This window comes from Nannobrachium achirus (assembly GCF_963921795.1).
Source record: "Nannobrachium achirus genome assembly, chromosome: 9".
In the NCBI taxonomy this organism is placed as follows: domain Eukaryota; kingdom Metazoa; phylum Chordata; class Actinopteri; order Myctophiformes; family Myctophidae; genus Nannobrachium; species Nannobrachium achirus.
In genome coordinates, this window is record NC_137818.1 from 3,841,561 (window position 1) to 3,867,588 (window position 26,028).

The 26,028-nt window shown below is 42.5% G+C and overlaps 1 protein-coding gene across 1 annotated transcript; it reads left to right on the forward strand.

The window, feature by feature from the left end:
• Window positions 1-20,453, forward strand: LOC308291722 (deoxyribonuclease-1-like 1; the record flags this gene model as incomplete). The annotated part of the gene is made up of 10 exons (XM_080733851.1): window positions 1-53; window positions 7,788-7,968; window positions 9,099-9,199; window positions 12,251-12,265; window positions 13,906-13,992; window positions 15,267-15,370; window positions 16,020-16,132; window positions 17,359-17,516; window positions 18,515-18,611; window positions 20,322-20,453. Exons 2-10 carry the CDS (start codon window positions 7,795-7,797, stop codon window positions 20,451-20,453), a joined length of 981 nt encoding a protein of 326 aa, XP_080589977.1. The 5' UTR covers window positions 1-53; window positions 7,788-7,794.
• Between the last annotated feature and the right edge of the window lie 5,575 nt (window positions 20,454-26,028).

A 26,028-nucleotide genomic window follows, 5' to 3' on the forward strand; every position in this document is an offset into this window, starting at 1 on the left:
CACATTCACACACAGTAGCCTGACTGCTTTCTGCCTACAACTCACCTGGACAGGTAAGAAAACACTGCAATATTCCTCACTTTATGGCGTTTTATGCATGGCTTTAATGCAGTTGGTTCTCAAAGTGGATTCCAGGGACTTTATGGGGGTTTAAATGGACCCTTACAAGTCTGTAACTCTGGGTTCCTTTGGTTCCATTTGTACACTGCCTTGAAATGAAATGTGAAAGTTTGAGAGAAACACTGGCTTAGTGTGCATGTGTGTATGTGTGTGTGTGTGTGTGTGTGTGTGTGTGTGTGTGTGTGTGTGTGTGTGTGTGTGTGTGTGTGTGTGTGTGTGTGTGTGTGTGTGTGTGTGTGTGTGTGTGTGTGTGTGTGTGTGTGTTCTATAATAGTTTAGTCTGTCTATGTGACTTGATCATTCAGTGTTGTCTAGTAGGCTACATACCGTAGGCCTATATAGGCTGTTTCCTACACTGAATGGTGAATAGCAGGGTTTTCAGTAGTGTAACATTGTATTATGTCCACTGTCCAGGTCATAGATAGCAACTCCCAGGGGTCATCAATGTGTCTGTACTCGGACAAGTGTGTCTGTAGCAAAGAGTCCGTAATTAAATGTCCATCTCAAACCAGGTCTGTAACCAAATGGATCTGTAGGGTCCATTTGGTTCCATCAGAGTCACAGACCTGCTATAGTCATTCAGGCCTAGCTCTTTGTGTTTTTCTGATAATAATTATTGTCTTCTCATTTTGTATGTTCGTGGCAAAAATTGAATTTTGACAAAAATGTCCACCACAAGCTAGCATGGTGATGAGGATGGAGCTCATAATGAGCACGTTATTGATCCTGCTTATTGATCCAGCCCACTATTGAGCGTTTTCTAATATTTTCTGGGAAGATGTGAGATGACACTTTCTGAAAAGAACTGGCATCTTTTTTTATTGGCCAGTTGTTGTGACTGTGAGTTTGTGGCTGACCACCATCTATGAAGATGACAACTGACAAAAGTAACAAATATTATCATTTAATGTCGTTAAAACAATAATTCATTAGTGTGTAATAATAGTGTTAAATGGCTTTATATTATGAATAGTACTGTAATAATTTCTTGATCGCCTCTTGTCTTGATTGTTTTTCTTTATGGGCCACTATGCTCGATAACAAGCTTGATAAGCCTAGCTCTGGTCCATAGCGCTATGGACCAGAGCTTGATAAGCCTTGCTCTGGTCCATAGTGTGTACAACACTATGGACCAGAGCTTGATAAGGCCGGAGCTTATTGATACCGGGTACTCAATACATTTGTTATGGAGTTTGTAGCGGGCCATTGTTTGGAGCTCCATCACTAGTGATGAACCCTGCTTATGTCTACACTTAAAAGTTCATACATTATGCTTTTATATGACTGCATGGATGTCCCCATGGGCATCACTGTGGCTTCACAGTGACTGACGCACGCACGCACGCACGCACGCACGCACGCACGCACACACACACACACACACACTGCTTGCAATCAAAATCCATCCGATTTCAACACAACACTCATGTTCGTTGGTAGATGACTTTGTAGAGGGACTCTAAAGCTAAACATGATCTGTCTCGATCAGATCCTCCATGTACAGTACTGTACTGTACTGTATTGAATAATAATAACAGGAATGTCTCTTTGTGTCTTTGGAGACCAGAGCGTTGAGTTGAAGAGGAAAAGGTGAATGCTGTTTATTTCAATAAGTGGCCCTACATTATATTGCTGATAAATATGCTCCAATACATCTCGTCATGGAGGATTGTTGTGATTTGTTGTGAATCCAAAGCAGCCTTCTGGTGTAACATCGAGGATTACAACCAGAATCTCCTGCATTGAAAGCCAGCTAAACATCTTAACCGCTAGCCTAAAGGGGAATCCCCCCTTGGACAGGGGAGCTTTGTGGTCATCGGGCAGACACCCTGAGCCACTTGTCTGTCTTTGTACAGAGCAGTAAGTTTGATCTAATCATCAATCATCTATTTCCAATATAAGATGAGATATCTTGGACATCACTTTAAGACAAGTGTCTTCAACAGGGGGTCCGGGACCCCTAGGGGGTCCTCAGAGTTACTACTGGGGGTCCTCCAAATCTGTGTGTGATATAACCATCTTTTTTATATTAACCACTTGAACCCTAGTGTCCTTATTCTGAGAACTTTAGCCAAAAATAGCAGATCAACAAGCTCACAACGCCTCGCGGTAGCGAGGCGTTGTGAGCTTGTAGATCGGCTATTTTTGGCAAAGAGGTTTGGTGTAGAGGGGAAATTGAGCAGACCAAGTAGAAGTACATAGTGAAAGGTCAAGTTTTTTATTAATTATTGATGGTTCAAGTGGTTAAATATCTGAAAACACACATTTACATGAATCCAAAATGCACTGATGATTGTGCTGTCAAACAATGAAACTGTATGGTATCTATGGGTTGTGGGGGTCCCTGCTTCATCTCTCTCTCTCTCGACTAAGGGGTCCTTGGCCTGAAAACGTTGAAGACCCCTGCTTTAAGGTGTGATTTTCACCACAGCAGTAACTGTGTTTGGGCCATCTCTCGTTTCTATTTAGTTGCTCAACATCATCAGCATTCTGACTGTGTTTGAGCCGAATGGAACAGAGCCTCTATTAGTATCATTGGTAACACGGACTCTGTTTGACCTGAATGGAACAGAGCCTCTATTAGTATCATTGTGTAAATGACCTTTGAAGGAAGTAAGGAACAGGCCTGATTTCTTTCCAATAGGGTTATATATTATTTATGTGCCTGCACAAAGGAAAATAAGTAAATAACATCTGATCCTGTGTTTCTTTAACCAAACATGCAGAGGGCCTATTCACAGTATCTTCCCAGGGCTTGGCATTAAGCTTTTGAGGCACTTGTCCTCTGGACTTGTCCAGGCATAAAAGTCACTTATACATTTGTCATTTCTTTTTCAGTTTTGTATGTATTTATTGTACAAATAAATAGGACGTCCCACTCCACAGTCCATAGTCTGCATACAGCACAAAGCTGCTAGGAGTATCACAGAATATGTGAGCCACTTGTCCAAGGACAAGTACATTTTTAATGATTCATTAGTTGTCCCGGACAACAGGACAAGCCTTAATGTCATGTCCTGCTTTCTCTGATGCAGTTATCCAGAGAAGCTTAAAACTAATTGCAACAACAGTAGCATAACGTGCCTTTTCCATGTCAACCACTTTACTCAGTCACTGGGTCATCTTAGACATGTCGCACATTGCTTGTGTCAACAAGAGCGGCATACTTTATACATACTAGCCTTACCTAGACTTACCTAACCAACCTAACCCTATACTACAACGTGCACAACCTTGCCAGTATGACTTACTGCCTCAGGGCTGGGAGGAACTGACTGACTGACTGACTGACTGACTGACTGACTGACTGACTGACTGACTGAAGTTCTGACAAGCCGACTGATTGAATAGTAGGGCTGTCACAATTATGACATAATCGTCTAATCGCAATTATTTGACATAATCACAATTATTTTGGGATAATCGTCATAATCCTTTACGCGTTGAAAATGTTTTATATATGTTCAAATATTAAAAAAATAGTGGAAATAGCAGATCTACAAGCTCACAACGCGTCACAGCTATTTCCACTATCAATGTTTTTTTCAAAAGTGTAAAGCTGTCAAATATGTCCTTCATTTCTTTGTATATTTAGGTTATGTGTCATATCTACTGTGTGCAACTTCAAAGCCTAAAAGCCAAACAGAAATGTAATTGTCAACGACAAAAGCACAATTAAATCGTTAATCACAATTATTTTTGAGTGACAATTAATCGTCATGTAAAATGTCATAATCGTGACAGCCCTACTGAATAGCTGACTAATGTTATTGTTTTATTGACTGACTAGAGAGCACTGTGGCTAGCTGCTGCTGGTGACGTGAGGTCAGATGCATTGCATGCTGACTGCTTTAAAGTCAGGTGTGATAGTGTGCTGTTTGTTGGGGGTAACTTGGGCTTGTTTATGACAGGCAGGGAACATGAAGCCGTGTAGCAGGTTTTCTCACTCTCTCACTCACTCACTCAAAGCAGGCTACAGCACAGATACTGATACAATCACACAGTGGTTCCCAATCTTTTTAGGGTTAGGGTGTAGGCCTGTGACCCAAAAGAGAAATTAGATATTTGCCCGGGACACAAACTATTGAAAACAGCAGATCTACAAGCTCACACGCTTCGCGCCCCATTGTGAGCTTGTTGATAGGCTACAAAACATAATGCAATGGTGGTGGTTTATTACTTTCTAAAAGCAGGATTAGTATTGGACTCGGAGCCAAAAAAATAATATTGAATGAATGAATGAATGCATGAAATCATGTGGACAGCTGTGATGCAACCAAAACCAGAGGATTTGGACCAATCACAGAGAGGTTAAAGTCAGAGGGTTGTACCTGGAGAATAGGATACACTGATTCTTTTATCCTCTGTTTCTGTCTTTGTGTATTTCTGTTAAAACAGTTGTACTTGTTGCTCAGTAAAAAATATTACAATTGTCTGAAGGATTAAGCAGATTTAGAAGAAGACAGACACAGACACACCCCTGTTAATAAATACAGTATGAGTCACTTGTCCATTGGCCAATAGGCTAATAGTTTCTAGTAGTTGGGTGTCAAAATAAATACAATGTCTTCATCGTATGTGTTTCTTACATGTACTGTACACACATACTGTTAGGGCTGTCACGATTATGACATTTTACATAACAATTGTCACTCAAATAATAGCGATTAATGATGTAATAGTTTTTGTCGTTGACAATTACATTTCTGCCTGGCTTTTAGGCTTTCAAGTTGCACATGGCAGATATGACACATAACCTAAATTTACAAAGAAATGACTGACATATTTGACAACTTTACTTTATACTTATAAAGAACATTGATAGTGGAAATGGCTGATCTACAAGCTCACAACGTGTCACATCGCGAGCTTGTCGATCTGCTATTTCCCACTATCTTTGAAAATGTTTGAAAATATACGAACATTTTCAACATGTAAACGATTATGACAAAATAATTACGATTATATCAAATAATTGTGATTACACATGTAATAATTGTGTGACAGACCTTCATACAGGCCTCCATACTACTACACACAGAGATAAACTACTCTTAGCGGGATGAGCGACCCTCCAAATCTGAGGAACATTTTGGCACTGAACGTGACACTAATTTGAGGAACTACCCCTAAAACAAGTTCGAACAAAACATAACAGTAGGTTTTTATCTCATCTTCAGGGTCTCCCATTCATGAAATGGCTTGTTGTGGAACTTTATTTCAAGGCAGAAGTGGTCAACAAAATCAATGGATAAAGTCAATCAGAGCTAGTTATAGTGCACACATGGACCAACATATAATGTATGTTTATTTGATTTCACTTGTACAGTAAGCCTCTAAACACAGTCAGTGATCCGACAGGCGGAAACCGTAAAAATGTTATTTCCATGAAGGAGTAACACCTTGGGGTCTCCTGGGATTGGGGGAGGGGACAGAGGTGGGATTGGGGGAGGGGACAGAGGTGGGATTGGGGGAGGTGGGATTGGGGGAGGGGACAGAGGTGAGGACGGGTGTCGTCTCGCCAGCCAGACTCTTATCTAGTCTCCCACAATGTTCAAACGCTTCACTACATACAGCCTGGAGAATATCGTCACTGTCGGGCAGAAACCTTGTATCTCCAAGTTTGACTAAGCCCTGCTTCATCATACAAGGCCGTCGCACAGAAGTAGTGAAAACAGCCGATCCAAGCACACAACTCCTCGCGGTGCGAGGCGTTGTGTGCTTGTAGATCGGCTGTTTTCACTAGTTTAAGTCATTTTTAAAATGATAAATGCCAAACAAAAAAAAAACGTAAAGATATATTTGAAATAAAATACTTTTCGGTGTACGGAAATGATGAAACAGATGACAGCTTCCGTTCTGGTCTTTCAGGATGTGTAGTTCCAGGCTCTGCTTTGTGTTCAGAGAGGGTGGAATAGTTGCTGGGCCAGGCGAGACCAGACTGGTGGTTGCTGGTTAGGGCCTCAGGGGAGGAGAGGTGAACATTGTAACATTCCTGAGAGCCTCCTGAGGTCCGGATAGCCTTGACGGAAGGCCTGTCACGTTACACAGTCGCCTGCCCTGATCTCAAATGTTATTACATAATTGTCTGAGATGTTTTCATTCACCAAAACACCTGGATGAGAGGGAAATGGGAAGAAATGTCTTATTTCCATCTTAATGTCCATGTGATGTGATCGTCCAGCCTGACCCTCTCTGAACCACTGTCAACCTGGAGTCACTATTTGTGGCATTGAGCTCACTTTCTGACAGTTGGTTTGCTGTGTGTGTGTGTGTGTGTGTGTGTGTGTGTGTGTGTGTGTGTGTGTGTGTGCGTGTGCGTGTGCGTGTGCGTGTGCGTGTGCGTGTGCGTGTGCGTGTGCGTGTGCGTGTGCGTGTGCGTGTGCGTGTGCGTGTGCGTGCGCGTGCGCGTGCGTGCTGGGTTTCAAGCTTGGTCAGTGTACAACTCACTACTCAGAACCAGTTTGTCAGTTATTTCTTCATCTCCTGCTTTCACTTCTGTTATCAACTGACTCATGAATTAAAAAGTAAAACAGAGACAGACAATCTTTAGCCATTAATCTAATGATCCATTTAAATGGAGCTCAATTATTTGAGCTAATCTCAATGATTTTGCAGATTACAATCATTTGTATCTTGATAATAAAAAGCACTAGAACTCATTATTTCCATCCGTTCCACTCTTTTGAGTGGGAAGTTGGGAACACCTTTTGGCGTATGTATTTGTAATTTTTGAATACAACTTTTTAGAAAACAATATTTACGTTTTTAGAATCTGACTATTTTTAGTGTCCCTATTTGGGGGGGGGGGGACACTAAACATTTTCAGGGATGTTGAAAGTTTTAGTAATTGTTCAAAACATTTCCAAACTGTATTAAGAAATGGCAAGTCATCCTCGCATTGCGATGTTTTGAACATGTTTTGTAGATCAGCAATCTTTAAAAAAAAGAGATACCGATGTCCTCAAAGCATCTTTTTATTATGTCTGTATATCAGGAAGAAAATCCACAAATATTGCCCCTTTTTAAAACCCATTTAGGCCTAGAATTATTGAATGCTTTAACCAGTGAAAAATAGCAAATATACAAGCTCACAGCGCGGCACCGAGTGCCGCGCTGCGAGCTTGTAGATCTGCTATTTTTGAAAAAGTTGTGAAAATGTGTGAAAATCTTTGAATATATGTATTTTCAAAGCGAACGTTTGTAACAAAAATTTTGCTTCTGGGTGGTCCCTGGAACTAAATATTTTGAGATGGGGGTCCGTGGCCTAATACATATCATGTTGGGGGTCCTTCACATGAAAAGGTTTGAGAACCACTGTCATAGTAGTCTCTAAAGAACAGAGTAACTGAGCTCCAGTTAAGTGAAAAGGACCTTTTTTTTGACGATGGCTGGCCAGATTGCTGACATAGAAACATAGCGTTTTTCAAAAAGTCTTGAAAGAAGGATTCAAAAGACACTTATAGAATCGGGTCAAAATTCTAATTTTCAAAATTTTTCACAATAGCAGATCTACAAGCTCGCAGCTCACTGGTTAAAGCATTCAATAATTCTAGGCCTAAAATTTAAATTACTGCAGGCTGTTTGCCTGCAGGAGGCATTATGGCCTGTTTTATAACTTTCTGATATTTATTAGACTTTTCTCTCCTTTTTACTTTCTTCCTCAGTCCAACCATGAGGTGGCGCTCTTCTCCTCTTCCTCTCCTCCTCTTCCTCGTCCTCTCCCTCCTGGCAGAGGGAGCAAAGGTCAAAGTTCAAAGTCCAGGGTTCAGGATCTGTGCCTTCAACGTCCAGAGCCTCAACACTGCCAAGATGAGCAACACCAGGATAGCACACACTCTGACCCGGGTACAACCAGTACCACACCACACCACACCACACCACACCACACCACACCACACCACACTCTGACCCGGGTACAACCAGTACCACACCACACCACACCACACTCTGACCCGGGTACAACCAGTACCACACCACACCACACCACACTCTGACCCGGGTACAACCAGTACCACACCACACCACACCACACTCTGACCCGGGTACAACCAGTACCACACCACACCACACCACACCAGGATAGCACACACTCTGACCCGGGTACAACCAGTACCACACCACACCACACCACACCACACTCTGACCCGGGTACAACCAGTACCACACCACACCACACCACACCAGGATAGCACACACTCTGACCCGGGTACAACCAGTACCACACCACACCACACCACACTCTGACCCGGGTACAACCAGTACCACACCACACCACACTCTGACCCGGGTACAACCAGTACCACACCACACCACACCACACCAGGATAGCACACACTCTGACCCGGGTACAACCAGTACCACACCACACCACACCACACCACACCACACCACACCACACCACACTAGGATAGCACACACTCTGACCCGGGTACAACCAGTACCACACCACACCACACCACACCACACCACACCACACCACACCACACCACACCAGGATAGCACACACTCTGACCCGGGTACATGCACGCACGCACGCATGCACACACGCACGCACATACAATTACTATTAAAATGAAATGCCATTCAACCATTACACTACATTTATACTACACTACAGTTATTCTCCATAATAGAATCTAGCAGCAAGTTAGCAGCCTACAATAAGAAAGAGACAATACAATGATATAGCATGTTTTCACCTCTGATTTGGAAATCGCAGAGATCATAATTATTGCTGTTGATTACTTTTCTACCAACTGTTCAGCCCTAAAGGACATGAGTCAGAGTGATAAATGGTAAAAGGACATTGCCATCGTCTTTTGCCAATTAAAGCCCCATAAAAGAGACTATAGCTTCTATAGTAGCTTTCCAGTCTCCTCAAAAGTACAAATGTTTGACTGAAGACATCTCTGTCTGTCTGTCTGTCTGTCTGTCTGTCTGTCTGTGTGTCTGTCCGTCTGTCTGTCCCCGTGCAGCTGGTGTCTCGCTGTGACATCTGTCTCCTCCAGGAGGTGAAGGATCCTCAGAACGCTGCCATCAAGGTTCTGGTGAAAGCCCTCAATAGGTACAGTGAAAGGTACAGGACAGTTTATCACTCTATCTGTGAGTCTGACCCCATGCAGACCAGAGCTCTTCCTCCTACAGGTACAGGACAGTTTATCACTCTATCTGTGAGTCTGACCCCATGCAGACCAGAGCTCTTCCTCCTACAGGTACAGCCACAGGTACGCTCTTGTTGTTTCCGTAGGGGTGGCGAGACGTAAGGGAGAGCTTGTTTTTGGCGGAGGCGCGTCGGCTCAAGCGGACTTGGTCGCCGTGCCGAACGTTGCGAAGTCCGCTTGAGTCGACTCAGTGCCGTCCGAGTTACTTCCCTATAGGCACAGAATCGTGAATTCAATTCAATTTCATTAAAGTGTCAAATCACAACAAGTTGTCTCAAGACACTTTACAGAGACCTAACAGTCCCACCCTGAGCAAGCGATGTTTCGACGGCGGCAACGAAAACCTTCCCTCTTAACTGGAAGAAACACAAGGCAGCATGCCTCGACCGTGTTGGGGGGGGAGAGAAGGGGGGAGAGAAAGGGAGAGAGGAAAGGAGAGAAAGAGAGAGAGAGAGAGAGAGAGATACAAGCTAATACAAGTAGTAGCAATAACAATAATAGTAAATCTAATAGTGTAAGTTATTACCCGGCCTGTTTGGATTCTTGATTCTGATTGGTCGAGCGCTGAAATCAGAGGTCTGATATCCCACGATAACAGACCGCTCCACTCTATAACAGACCGCTGCCTAATCAAAGACTCAGAACACCTGCTGCAGTCCAGCTGCACTGCGAGAATCTTAGCTGTATCCAAAATGTCAGCCATGTAAACACACACACAGCGACATTTAGAACTAAATGTTGCTCTCAAGAATGTTTTTCAGCATATTTTAAGCGAGAAATAGACGACGTAGTATCAGAAAATGGATTCTATCTAATCAGCACTTCCTTGTTTTCCAAGCGCCATTCATTATCCCTTACATAGTATCCACAGCGTCCCATGGTGCATTGTGCAGAAGGTGGGCGGCAGTTCCGGTTGGGCGGCAGCTCCGGTTAGCAGCTGCGTTGCAGCCGAATCGAGTTTGATGTAATCATAATCCGCTAAAGCAGTGTCCTATTATTAATAACACCCAGATGTGTCCCACACCTAATTCTACAGTAAATTCCCGTGGCAACGCGTGTATAATAATATAGTATGGTATAACAATAATGTTCATGTAAATCATCACCTTGTACGCGGCCCAAGTGAACACAGTCGAGCGCTCCCTACAGCCAAACGCAAGCCGCGTCTCGCCTTCTACGAAAACAAACAAAACTGCAGCTTATCACTAATGCTTTCTAATGTCTCCAGAGCATAATACTGCTGCAGGTACTATGGACTTTGAAAGACTTAAAGGGATATTCCACTTTCAAAAAAACTTTTGGTCATTGTATGGTCTAATCAGGCTTGTATGAACACCCTGAACAGTTTTTAATTTGCTTCATTCAGTATTTAGATATTTGATGTAAATGTTACCAGGCCCAACACGCCCAGGCCCTCTCCACATACACACCCATTGTAACTTCAAACTCCATTTTAACCATGATAGATTCATTAAAAACACCCATTATTCTTTCTGGTGACTCACAATACCCTCCTAATACGTGAGCAGACCGTGTTTTTTCAATAACCTTTTTCTTTTATTTTTAATAATTCTTTGGGAAAATGGAAAACATTAAATACAATAATATTTTATTGAAAATAAATGAAAAAAGTTATTGAAAAAACACGGTCTGCTCACGTATTAGGAGGGTATTGTGAGTCACCAGAAAAAATAATGGGTGTTTTTAATGAATCTATCATGGTTAAAATGGAGTTTGAAGTTACAATGGGTGTGTATGTGGAGAGGGCCTGGGCGTGTTGGAGGTGGTAACATTTACATCAAATATCTAAATACTGAATGAAGCAAATTAAAAACTGTTCAGGGTGTTCATACAAGCCTGATTAGACCATACAATGACCAAAAGTTTTTTTGAAAGTGGAATATCCCTTTAAAGCTACACTACAGTATGTAACTTCCCTTTAGAGAATACATGTTATCAGTAGTATGTTAACATAATATACCTAACACAACTGCGTTGGTTGTATTTGGTCCCCCTGCTCGTCTGTTGGTAAATTCTATTTCTCCCCTGAGCAAGCAGGCAGGCTCTTTTGGCTCAGTGGTAAAAAAAATCACACCCGTGTGAAGTGGAGCTGTGTGTGTGTGTGTGTGTGTGTGTGTGTGTGTGTGTGTGTGTGTGTGTGTGTGTGTGTGTGTGTGTGTGTGTGTGTGTGTGTGTGTGTGTGTGTGTAGATCATGTGTACCGATTTTTGTGACATTTGAAGAAAATATGTAGGCAAAGGAGCAAAAAGTGTGTTTTGGAGAAAATTCAAGATGGCGGAAAATCTATCCTGGCGCAAATGGGCGTGGCCTATATGGGGAGATGCGTCTTGACCCAAGGAATCCAGGGAAAAAAGAATTTTAATTTTCCGATCTACGGTTCAAGAGTTACGGGGCAAAACGTAAAGTGGGCCGTTATAGCGCCACCATGAGGCCGAGTGATGTAATTATTTTTCGATTCATTCTTAAAATCATTATGAATCTCCTCTCCGAGGTTTGAAACTGTAGCTCCTATGGCTTACGAGAGAAAAATACTTGAAAGTGATTTCTTGCATTGTCCCATTATAAGTCAATGGGGACAATTAAGCGTCGTTTTTTGCCGATTACGTCGGCATGGTAAGGCGGATCGGAACGAAAGGTAATAGAACACCATTCCCGGCCGAGCCGCACATTTTGATGTATATATTGCGCGAGTGGCGTAAATGGTGCGGCACTAGTTACGCGCCGAAGTCAGGCTACATACAGACACACAGACAGACACACACACACACACAGACCCACACAGCCACGTATAGGGAGCTGCACACAGCTCCAAAAATCAGCACTTGCGCCGCGGGGGACCTGGGTTCGAATCCCAGAAGCCCAATCCAGGTTACAGAGTTTGTAAAGTTGTAAAATGTTAATAATTTCAAGTGTGTATTAATAATATCTCCTGTCTGCCTCCTACAGCAACACATCTGACAGGTACAGTACAAACTATTATCATAAAATCATAATTAATCACAATAATGAATCAAATACTCCCAATCCCTTGATAATCTTCTGTTTTTATAATCATGTTAAGTAACTAATTCATAATCATACCAGCTTGATCAAATCATGAAACCTTTTAATTAACAAGGCTTCGTCTTGCCTGGTGAGCTTTGGGGAACATTTTGCTTTAACATGCTTGGACTGAGCCCTGGACCTCTAGGCCTAGCGGTCCAGAAATGTATAGGCTCTACTGTAGCCAGCTTGCAGCACATTGCGAGTTCGAGTCCCGTTCACGACAATAGACCCTATTCACCGCCCAAATTTCTAACTGGTAAATGGAATTGGAGATGGTCTCAGCGCTGTCGATCGATCGATGCAACACACGCACGCACGCACACACACACACACACACACACACACACACACACACACACACACACACACACACACACACACACACACACACACACACACACACACACACACAAACTCTCTCTCTCTCTACTATTATGGTGGAAGCTTTAATAGTTCTTCTCCTGGTCAGCAGTGTTGGGCAGTAGGCTATCGTATATTTCTTTTGGTAACGTAGTAACGTAACAAGTTACTTTTTCAGTTCGGTAACGTTGTTACACTTAGTGTCATTCAACTCCAACACGGAGGCGCGTTCAAGACGTGTTGAGCCGTCTGCTCCCCAAGGCAGAACTAAAAAGACATGGTTTCAATTCAATGTTATTGAATTAATGTAGTTATTGTTGAAGACATTATTCCTCTATCCACTAGTTCTCATCATAGTGAGCTACAGTAGATGACATTTGAACTGAGAGTCGTTGTCTTGTGTTGCAGCAACAGGAAAATGTATATAAATATACACAGCGAAATAACGTAAAAAAATAAGGTAACAAAAAAGTAACTTGACTATTAAAGTAACCTGTCCAACACTGCTGATCAGTAATAACAACCAATAAAATGCTTTTGCATTTTAATAACACCGGTATGATCTAAAGTGAAGGTTCTGCTTGAGCTTTCTCTCCATCTTTCCCTTGCCGCCGTCGTATCGCCACGTGCCTTGCTCATGGGAGAGTTGTCGGGTCTCTGTGTGCATGTATCTGTGTCATGAGATGACTTGTTGTGATTTGGTGCTCTATCTTGAATTGTTTTATCATAAACAGGGGACATCTGGCATACCGGGCATTTCAGGATAGTTAGGGTAATGTTTAGGCTGGGCGGCCACTAAGTGGAGAGGGGCCAATCCTTCAGCAGCACCGGCCCACAGAGCAGAGAGACATCACATGATTGGCCCACTGGCTTGTCTATCATCTGAATACCGGCCTAGTAGCCCAATCACAGGCTACTGTGGTTCAGTAGTCCCACCCAAACATTTAACAGCATACAAGCCCACAACGCGCCGCTGCCTCGATGTGTTGTGGGCATAGATCTTCTATGTTCGGTTCGCGTCGGTTGTGGTGGGCCGGTCTGGGCCAAGATACCAGGGCTGAATTTATGTCCCAGTCCGGCCCTGATCATAACCATCAATATGTTGATGATCACATGGGGTGTGTGTGCGTGTGTGTGTGTGTGTGTGTGTGCGTGCGTGCGACCGTGCGTGCGTGCGTGTGTGCGTGTGTGTGCAGGTATGAGGACGCGCACCAGTACCAGTTTGTGTCCAGCAAACCACTGGGGAAACCGGATAACCTGCAGCAGTATGTCTTCATCTACAGGTAAACTGATCTGCAATCAGTTGTACGTACAATCGTACATGTGAAGTCAGTGTTGATTTCGTCGACTAAAACTATGATGAAAAATATGTGTCGACTGCGTTTCTTTCACTGACGAAAACAAAATAAAAACTAAGCTGTCATGACTAAAACTAAGACTAAATATATTGACAATTTTGTCAACAAAATAAAAACTACACTAAAACGTCTAGTGTTACGTCTAGGATAAAGTCATTTTATGTTTGGTTGCTCTCAGGTGTTGCTTGCTGAAAATAGCAGATCTACAAGCTCACAACTGCGACGCGTTCTGAGCTTGTAGTTCGGCTATTTTCAGCATGCAACCAAGTGTAAAATCAGTCATTACGATGCCATCAAGGCCTGCCAAAATACATTTTAGTTGACTAAATCAACTGTAGAATTAGTCAACTAAAATCTCATGATATTTAGTCGACTAAAATTTGACTAAAACTAAAACTTTTAAGGAGACTAAATTATGACTAAAACTAAATTAGATTTTATTCAAAAGACTATGACTAAAACTAAATCAAACATTGCTGTCAAAAACAACACTGGCACATGTGTTCATTCACATACAGTTCATTTACAGATATGGTTGTACATCGTTGTTTTATGACTTCTGATCTACTGTAGGTCACTTTGCCTCGATAACATGAATAATGAATGAATATAGAACGGGTATTGTGTATCATTATTTTATGCTTTAACTATTGAAAAATAGCAGATATACAAGCTCACAGCGCGGCACCGAGTGCCGCGCTGCGAGCTTGTAGATCTGCTATTTTTGAAAAATCTTGAAAATTAGAATTTTGTCTTTTGAATCCTTCTAAGATTTTTTGAAAAACCTATGTTTCTATGTCAGCAATCTGGCTTAGCCATCGTCAAAGAAAGGGTCCTTTTCACTTAACTGGAGCTCAGTTAGTCTGTTCTTGAGAGACTTCTATGTCAGTGGTACCCCCAAACTGATATTTATTTGGCCACGGACCCCCATCTCAAAATATTTATTTCCAGGGACCACCCAGAAGCAAAATTTGAGTTACAAACGTTCACTTTAAAAATACATATATTCAAAGATTTGCACACATTTTCACGACTTAAAATAAATAAATAGCGGATCTACAAGCTCACAGCACGACACTCGGTGCCGCGCTGTGAGCTTGTATATCTGCTATTTTTCAGTAGTTAAAGCATTCAATAATTCTAGGCCTAAATGGGTTAAAAAGTACCCTCTCTCCCCCTCCCCTCCCCTCCCCCTACAGGAAGAACACGGTTAAAGTGACGGCTCAATATCAGTATGAATCAAAGAAGTTCGTCCGTCCTCCGTTCGTGGTTCGTTTCCAGTCCATTCCAGGCAACAGAACAGGTTTGTTTTCACTCCCTGCAAAATCGTGTTTTTTGGTTTGGTTAAGTTGTTTGGTTAATGTCTTTTTGAAGTTGAAGCCCATGACACTTTGAGGACACCTGACTTGGAGTAATGGTTTCCATGCCAGCAGTCAGCATGGTAGGAAAGATGGTGTCGTCGTTCGAGAGGTTTGAGTCGAAAGTTGAAATACGAGGTTTCTCCCCAACAATAATATTGCATGTCTTTCAAAAAGATAAAACACAAAAATCCCAAGGGCTTATGTTCATTGTGGTCTTTTGAGTGTAGTGTAAGGTTAGGTTTAGGCATAGTTTTTGAGATGTTAAATGTTAGCGTTTAGGCGCAATCTGGGCAACACACCAATGAAAGGGGGAACGCGGCCCGTGTGAACATAGTGTATGACCTGCCAATACCTGCCCAAGTGCCCATGTGACCTCACGTGAGAGTGACACTGTCATGTGAGAGTATACTTTAGGTAATAACCTGTCTCTCTCTGTGTCTCTCTCCCTCTCAGCCATAGGAGACTTCGTCCTGGTTCCTCTTCACACGGATCCTAAAGTCTCTCTCTCTCTCTCTCTCTCTCAGCCATAGGAGACTTCGTCCTGGTTCCTCTGCACATGGATCCTAAAGTCTCTCTCTCTCTCCCTCTCAGCCATAGGAGACTTCGTCCTGGTTCCTCTGCACACGGATCCTAAAGACGCCGTGAAGGAGATGGACAATCTGCACGACGTCTTCCAGGACGTCACCAAGAAGTGGAAAACCAAGGTGACAGGAAGCAGGAAGTAGTATAATAGCGTACAGGGTATGCGTGGCCAGACTGTTGACTCCAGCGATTTGCAAAATGCTCCCGTCATACAGTCTGGGGGACGGAAGTTCTTATGATGAGTATCCGGATAACGGCCGAGCTACACCAGAAAACGCGCACGCACGTGTGTGCAGTCTGTGCGTGTGCGAAAAGCCCCTGGTTACAACAAGGAGGGAGTGTATGTGCGGGAGACCAGATAGTCTGTGTACAAAACGCATACGTGTGCGTAAAAAATAGAACCAATCCTATTTTTAGGGAATGCGTATCCGTGGTTTGCGCTATCCGTGAGCCTGGTGTAGCCGTCTGAATTGATATACATTGGATCTTTCCAAAACGCCCTGCATACGCACTGACGTGCGTTAAAAGACTTGGTGTAGCCCGGCTGTAAAGCGGAAGTGAAGCCTCATCCCCACTTCTGTTTTGTTTTTAACATCATTGACATTTTAAAATATATTTTCATGAACGGAAAGGCCAGCTTCCATTACTCGCCATTAAGGAGGTCTAGTTCCAGACTCTATATGGCATTCGGAGATTGTGGAATAGTTGTCTGGCTACGCGAGACTAGTAGGCGCATGCATAATGTGAATGGCTAATCGAGTGGCAAAGTGAGTTTAACGTTGTTTAATGCAATCAGATAGGACTTTTCTGTTTCCATGTATTCGCTGTCAAGGCCAGAAAATGTTTTTTTGCCACTCAGTAGGCGTTCCCGCATAACCTCCGGGTATGATGATGATGATGTCACACGCATACCCACCATATAGGTTCTGTGCATAACATTTGAAAGCTTTAGCTACTTTAGGTACATTGTAGATTTGTATTATTGTTACAACACATACATTAACCACTTCAACCCTATATACCTCGGCCATTTGAAGATGGGCGATCTACAAGCTCATAATGTGACACGACGCATTATGAGCTTGTAGATCTGCTGTTTTCAAAAGATTTTTATGCGATTCGAAAACGTGTGAAATGGGACATTCTGCTACGTTTGGTACTTTAAGTACATTTTGATACCAATACTTTTGTACTTTTACTCAAGTACATTTTCTACATGCAGTATTGATACTTTGACTTACTAAAATCGGAGTACTTTTTCCACCATTGTGTGTGTAGAACCTCATGTTCCTAGGAGACTTCAACGCGGGCTGTGCTCACATGACTCTGTGTGTGTGTGTGTGTGTAGAACCTCATGTTCCTAGGGGACTTCAACGCGGGCTGTGCTCACATGACTCGCGCCCACAAGAAGAACATCAGGCTGTTCAGTGAGAAGGGTTTCTATTGGCTGATAGGAGACAAGGTGGACACCACCGCGTCCGAGGACACCAGCTGTCCCTACGACAGGTACACGCCCCCTCATTAATATTCATTAGCTTATTACCATGAATTCACTCACTGTCATCCATTTACTCACTAACCAATGAACACATTGATTGCTAAGAAAAAAACTGCGACCTTCGCGGTTTTCTTACCTTTTAACTTGGACACGTGCAGGAAACGTTTCCGGTCGCAAACCGGAAGCACTGTCTTTAGGCCCCGCGGATCGGTGATCCGAGTTTGGATTGTTTTTAATCAAATCTAATTAATCTAAACTCTGGAAGCACTGAGACATTGGGAGAAACTAAGGCCTTGGCAATCAATGAGTTTTAATATTCATTCGATTTATCATTCACTTAGCCACTCATTAGCCTGGGCTGGCTTCCAATTTCGGGCTTTTTGATCCGGTCGGGAGCGGATGGTGTCCTACGCCATTCTGTAGTCAAAACGGACTACACTTTGTCAGGAAACACCAAACCGGAAACAGTTTTAACCCCTACATGCGCATGCACTAACTACTTGCACATGCGCTAACTACTTGCACATGTGCTAACTGGGGCGCATGCACTAACTGGGTTGAAACTGTTTCTGGTTTGGTGTTTCCTGCCAAAGTGTAGTCCGTTTTGAATACAAAATGACGTAGGATGTCATCCAGTCTAGACCGGATCAACCGACCTGTTTAGTAAACGAATACCAGGCTTTCTCCCAGCAGAAAGCCTGGTGACGCCAGGTTAGCCACTCATTAGTAGATAGTAGTATGCATGCTACCTGTTCATTTTTTGTTTTTGACTTATGCTATCATTTTATAGTTTTTGAGCAACACATGAGCATGTATTCAAGTGTGTGTGTGTGTGTGTGTGTGTGTGTGTGTGTGTGTGTGTGTGTGTGTGTGTGTGTGTGTGTGTGTGTGTGTGTGTGTGTGTGTGTGTGTGTGTGTGTGTGTGTGTGTGTGTGTGTGTGTGTGTGTGTGTGTGTGTGTGCGTGCGTGTGTGTGCGTGCGTGCGTGCGTGCGTGTGTGTGTGCAGGATTGTGGTTCATGGGGAGGCCTTTCTGAAGAAGATTAAGCCATACTCTGCTCAGGTGTTTAACTTCGCCAAGGAGTACAGGCTTACCAAAGACCGGGTTGGTTTCATGTCCTCTCTCACTCTCTCTCTCTCTCTCTTCAGCCTGCTAACCCTTCCTGTTAATAATGTAAATGTCTATTGGCCACTTGAGGCACATTAAATACACATGAAACTAAAATAAAAATGGTAAATGGTGCATTTATATAGCACTTATCCAAGGCGCTTACATACAGTACATAGATTGTGCATTACATTCACCCATTCACACACACATATTCATACACAGATGTCAGAGGAAACCATGCAATGCACCAACCTGCTCATCAGGAGCAACTAGGGGTTCAGAGTCTTGCTCAAGGACTCTTCCACACTAAAGCCCTTTGCACACAGGACAGTTGCGTTTTTTTCGTTTGCGGCATGAATAAACCGCATTGGATTTGGTGTGCAAGGCTGTGCGGAATCGGCACTGCGGATCCAAAAAGGAGTCATAAAAGGAGTGATGAGTTTTTTACCGCATGCGACAAGACGCACGAATCGAACTGGGTTCGATCGAGAAAAAAACGCACGGCGGCAGCCACTCGTCGCACGGCAAATTCGGAGCCGGTGTGCATGAGGTCGTAGAGAATCATTGTTTTCTTTTCAAAAAATTGTATTGTCCGTTTTATCCGTGCGGTTAAACGCGCCTGTGTGCAAAGGGCTTAACTCTGGGGGAGCCCGGGATCCAACTAAGCGGCCACTCTACCTCCTGAGTCACTGCCCTTTTCCTTCTGGACATTACTTGGATAACAATTAAGGCTGTTTTTCTTTATAGAATAGACTTCAGCATGCCATTACCATTGGGTCAGAAATCGGTTAGATCTGGGTTCCTATTGCTTAAGCATTTTAACTCTACATTGACCTCCAGGGCTCTATTCTTGGGACGCTTCTTTTCCCCTCACCATCAAACCTCTTTGCTGAAAGCTCACAGCTGCTCTGCAGAAGCATTATACGCTGCTGAGCAAAATGTGTTCTGGAGGGACGGTGTGTGGACAAAATTAATGTTTTGCATTTTTGCACCTGAAAGACTGAATCCAGATTTATTCCAAGATAAGACACTGTATCTGAACTCCCTCATGTCTCCTGCACAGATTACTTTGAGCATATTGATTTAGTTTAGCCTTTTCAACCTCTAGTGAGAGGCCCACAATAGAGGGATGGTGGGTTGAAACTGGAACCATGCATGTGCAGTACTTGTGCTTTGTCACAAGATGGGGCACTTTCCCAACATCAGAATCAGATTCATGGCCAGTCCCAGGTTTACTGAAATTAGTTTTTGTGCAACAAGCTCCAGCTTTTCCTTGTCTTCAGGAAAGAAAGAAAAAGGTGACAAAGAGAAGGAGAGGAAACATGTAAAAGAAAAAAATACCAGTGGTTCAGAGTCTTGCTCAAGGACTCCTCAACACTAACTCTGAGGGAGCCTGGGATCGAACTGGGAACCCTTCGGGAACCCTCCGTGTTCTAATGACGGTTTATCTACGCCTGAACCAATGCTGCCCCGGAAACTGCCATCCTGTTCTTTTCTGTCTCCCTATTACTTTGAGTGGCTGTCCTTAAGCTCGTAGGGTATGCATGCACAAAGCATGTTGATCAAAAACATACTGATTAGTATTTACCATGTAGTAGGTCTACCATATGTGATTTTGGATGCTGTCTGCCTGTCTGTCTGTCTGTCTGTCTGTCTGTCTGTCTGTCTAACTTAACTCTGTGCTCCACTGCTCCTGTCTGCCAGGTGCTGCGGGTGAGCGACCATCTCCCTGTAGAAGTGGTGCTGAGAAGCTCCGCCCTCCTGCTTCAGGCCACGCCCCTCCACATCCTGCTCAGCCTGTCTGTGATCCTCTGGTACTGCCTGGCAGGTCACTAGAGCCTGTCTGTGATTGTCTGGTGCTGCCTGGCAGGTCACAGCCGTATAGAGCAGTGGTCCTCAAAGTGGATTCCAGGGACTCTGTGGGTTCCTTTAGGGGGGTCTGAATTGACCCTTACAAGTCTGTAACTCTGACAGTGTACAAATGGAACCAAATGGACCCTAACGGGTTCATTTGGTTCCATTTGTACACTGTCAGAGTTAAGGGGAGACATTGACTTTTGAAAGTTTGAGAAATGCTGGTATAGGGAACCTCAGGGCTCGGTGTTAGGTCCGATCCTTTTTTCCCCCCACCTCAACACCTAATCAATTCCTTTTGCTGAGAATTGGCAGATCTACAAGCTCTGCTTGTGGATCTGAGCTTGTAGATCTGTTGTTTTCGCAGAATGTTTGCCCGAGAACATGAGTGTTTATGTGGTTAAATTGTATTGTATATTTTGTTCCTTTTTTAAGCGAGCACCCTAGCCGTTCAGTTTCTTTCATGCTCGCGGACACTCAGACAGGCTGTGACAGTGTATAGCTTGCTGAGGGATTGAACTTGTGACCTTAATGATTACACGTTAGTTCAGTTTATTGAAGCACTTCACCACCCAGCCCCCAACAGTTAACCAAACTAGATCAAATGAAGCATAACCTTAAGCTCTATATGGCTCTCAATGAGCTTCCAGAGTTGATTCAGTTCATTCATGGAACCTTTTATTGGTCCAGGACTATCTTTGAAAACACTCTGGCTCTGTTAAAGGAGTAGTTCACCGCCAAAATGACTTTTTTTCTATTTATTTATCACGCCATAGAGACTGAAGTTCAATAATATTTGTTTTTGTTTTTTTGTCGCATTCCTAAGACAAAAAAATGGATTATAGTACATTCCCCCCCCCCATTGATTCCGGATGGCCCCATCCGGAATCAATGGGGGGATATGTGTTGTAGTCTTAAGAATGTGACACAAATCAAAAAATGTTATTGAATTCAAGTCTCCATGGAATGAGTAATCAATAGAACACTTTTCATTTTGGAGGTGAACTACTCCTTTAATAATCATAATCATCATGGAAACGGAACAGAATAAAAACTGAGATGTTGCCAGGTGCAGTTTGAAGCTACTATTATAAAGTGTTGTACTACACAATCTCCTAACTAATGTGTTGTTTGTGGTAATGCTGTCAGAATGAGTTCTTAGCTTCTGCTGTGGTTCACCTGATGGTTTGTTCTTCTGACAGAGTTACAGACGGATGAATAATCCAGGAATATTGTGTTAATATTTAGAAAACTGGCTCCTGGATTAAAGGACAACTTAGTTTTTTTACAGCAAGGGTTCATATTTTAGACTGTAATTAGAGAAAAGTAAAGACGAGTGTTAAAACGTTTTCATTCGTTTTAGCGAGTTTAATGACATTGATTTCAGTGGGTGGGGGCATGCGTGCAAGTGGCTAAATATGTCTTTGTAGGCACCATAAGCCCATTCCCAAGATGCAACACAATCTTTCATGGGAAGATGTGACTTATGGGGGCTGGTAGTGTTACTGTAACTACAGTAGTAATAAATAAATTGCTTGCTTGATTGTGTCTAAAAAAGACACATTAGGCACTTGCACGCATGCCCCCAACCACTGAAATCAATGTAATTAAAATCACTAAAACAATAGAAAGAAGTAAATTAAAACATTTTAACACATCTTTTCTTTTTTCTTATTACAATCTAAAATATGAACCCTTGTTGTAAAAAAAAGAAAAACGAAGTTGTCCTTCAATGAACCAACTCACCATTGTGAAACACATTGAAGCAGTCATTAGAGTACAGTTGTTATTCTGGCTTCTTATGTTGGTTTCCTTCACTTATAAAACCCTGTTTACTTAGCAGACCAGAGTCCCTCAGGGCTCTATCCTAGGCCTGCTCCTTTTCTTCCCTCCTCAAATCTCTTCACCAGAGGACACGTCAACACTAACTATGCAAATATCTTCCCATTGCACGCTGTTTATTTTCAGTTAACCGTTTGGGAAAAGTACACGTCGCCGTCGGGTGGAAACCCTGTATGTCCAAAACCGATGGTTTCGTGTTCATCGTTTTAAAAAAGGATTTAAAATAGTGAAAATAGCCGATCTACAAGCACACAACGCCTCGCACCGCGAGGCGTTGTGTGCTTGTAGATCGGCTATTTTCACTAGTGTGTGACGGTCTTGTATGGTGAAGCAGGGCTTTACCGTACGAAAAAACTGAAAAAAGGTTTGAAACTTGGAGATACAAGATTTCTGCCTGAGAGTGACGCTATACAGTATCGTCATTGTCTGGTATTTGTTTTATTAATGCCTTGCTTGATCATACTTCGTCACACAAAAGCATCAGAAGTAGCAGATCTACAAGCTCGAAGGTTCCGAGCTTGTAGATCTGCTCCCTTTGCTATTTTTGAATCCTGAAAAGTATCATTTTTTGGACGCATTCATGAGGTTTCCAGACGAACAGAGACAGACCATATCTTTATCCGGGGTGCAGATTTCAGAATTTGAAACTTCAGCCTGAACCAGAATGGCAGGTTGTCAGCTGAGTGGCTGAGCTAAAGGAGAGAATGAGATGAGGGGGGAATGGATGTAAAAAGTGCCAAAAAACACAAAGCCAAACTGTGGGTTGCCACATGTTCTTCTAGCCTGACACTTCAGTCCGCACATCACCCCCCCCTGCTGGTGGAGTGAAACGTAGTGAACGTAGTGTGAGATGTCTGGCGCTCGCAGTCAGGCAAATGTTCTTCAGGGTAAGGGTTAGGGTTAGGAAAGGTTAGAAAGGTCAATTCAGTCACAACGTGTCGTGACATGTGCTGTGAGCTTGTAGATATGCTGTGTTTGACAGAGGTTTTTTTACCCCCAGAATAGGGACCCTATGGTGTCATGTGCAGTAGTAAAGACCTTGGATTGTGTCACGTTAGATTTAAACCACTTTAACCATTATTTTATGCCTTAACTATTAAAAAAATAGCAGATATACAAGCTCACAGCGAGCTTGTAGATCTGGTATTTTTGAAAAATCGTGAATTATTTTGCATTTGTAACTCAGATATTTGCTTCTGGGCGATGTGGGGGTCCCTGATATATAATATTTCGAGATGGGAGTCGGCAGCCTAATACTTGTCATTTTAGGGGGTCCTTGATATGAAAATGTTTGAGCACCACTGACAGAAACATGCGTCTTTCAAAAACCTTTTTCTTGGAAGACATTTATAGTATCGGGTCAAACATATTCAAAGACGTGCGCAAATTCTCACGATTTTTCAAAAATAGCAGATCTACAAGCTCGCTGTGCGGCACTCGGTGCCGTGCTGTGAGCTTGTATATCTGCTATTGTTTTAATAGTTAAAGCATAACATAATGGTTAGAGTAGCCTAATAATGGGTTCAAATGGACCCATGTTTTAACGTAACAGCCTGGACTGTGTTCAGAGTAAGACACCACACCAGTTCATTAACAGAATATTATGTAATAATAACGAAACATAAGTATAACACATGTCAGGGCTGGGCTTTATATCCATATTCTACTTTATTTTATTTTTGTACAATTTTTGATCATTTTAAAATAATATATGTTTCATCGTCACAAAATATTGATATTGATGCATTTGATCAAAATATCTTGTGATATTTCATTGTGTCCATAATTATATCTGGTGTTGGACTATTCTCAGGGACAGACACACATTGCACAGTGGGAGATTTTCTTTGGTTCTTTGTCGTTAACTGTGTTTTTAAATGATGAAGCTATAATGGATACAGTGGCCTTCAGTTTCCATATTCACCTTCATAGTCGATCAGTTCTCAAATGTAATTACAACTTTTTTATGAGTTTGGTAATCTGGTGGTTTACTTTCTCATAGTAAACCTTGTTAATCTGTTTTATATTTTGGAACCTCAAATAAATAAGCCAGCAACGACCACCATCTGAACACACTGCTTCATATTTTCAGAAGTGTATATTTGAGATGCCACATTGAATTAATTAAAGAAATATATATATATATAAATATTATTATTTTTAGATGTCTTTATAATATTTCTATTGGGATTTTTCATCAGAATATTTTTTTTAGATATACCGGTAACTTGTTTCTGTTACATTTGTTTGTGTTTGTCATGATTTTATTACTCAATAAAAAACATCTTTGTCAATTGGAGTTTCCTATTTTTATGCTGCACATTCATTTAGATTAGTATTTTATAACAGCCTCATACTGTATATATGAGAAGACTGGTGGTTTTAATCTTAACCGTCCATCCTTTCCAAACTAGTTCTTAACGATTTAACTCACATACTGTCAGGGGTCTTCAACATGGTGTCCGGGACCCCTAGGGGGTCCTCAGAGTTACTGAAGGGGGTCCTTTAAAACCCCTGCTCTACATGAAGCTATGGCTGTCGTCGCAAATCAGGCTTATGGTGTTCTTTATGGTAACCGGTCTTCTCGCCAAAAATCCAACTCGCCAAATTGTCCACACTCATTGGGCAGGCTTGTCAATGCTCCTGGATTTGCCAGGATGATTGGCAATTACATTTACTATGTTAAATATTTTCTGGGGGAGGACCCCCAGATGAGAAGTCATTATTAAGGATGTCTTACTTTGCTTCAGTCATCAAATCTGTACACCTACATTTGGCATTTTAAAGCTGAAATTGTACTAGTAAAGCAAGCCTGATAAAAGTATCAAACATGTACAAAATTCAACAGAACACAGGAAAATATATCTGTTAAGAAGTTTTGGGGGAAGGACCAGGGTTCGAGTTATGTGGGGGCCAGTGGGGGCTTAGCCCCCATAGATAAGGTCTGGGACCCCATAGTCAAAAACCCCTATGGGGTCTCTTCTTTTTCCCAAGTGTTTTTTTTTTTTTTTTCTCGTTTTTTTTATTTTTTTATGTTCCATTGGAAGAATTTATATTATTTATGTTAACTATATACTAAATAAACATGTTAGACAGTAAGACTGAACAATGACATCACACCGTTTAATCCTACTATTAATTTTATTATTATAAATCAGGCGCATTTAATGTGGGGTGTGAGTCTTCCTTTACCGTCCGGGTTATAACACACTCGCTGCAATGGTTCCTACCTTTCCCCCAGGGCCGAGGAGGCCCTGGATGCAGACCTACCCAGCTGCGTGGTCTCGCCATGGCCTGGGCATGGGGTAAGCTAGGAACCACTGCATCGAGTGTTTGTTCTAGCCACGGCCCGGACGGCAAAGGAAGGCGGACACGCCGGACAGCAACAAACAACCAAACAAAACAACGCTGTCTTCTGAGCAAGACTGTAGCCTTAGTGTGCCTGTGCCCGTGACAATGTTTTTTTTAGTAAATAAATATGAACCCAACCCGCCTTGTTTTGAGAAAGAAAAATACCCATTTTAGCCGACTTTATGCTACCAGAACGGGAACTTTTGGCTGGATGGCTCAGAGCTCAGATGGAGGAATTGGGAACTGGAGGCTGAGCAATAATGGTGAGTTAATATGAACAGAAAAGACTGCCTGGAGTTGTCAACATAGCCAATGTGAAGCCCCAAAGACACCCGAATTAATATTGTGAAAGGAAAAATATGAT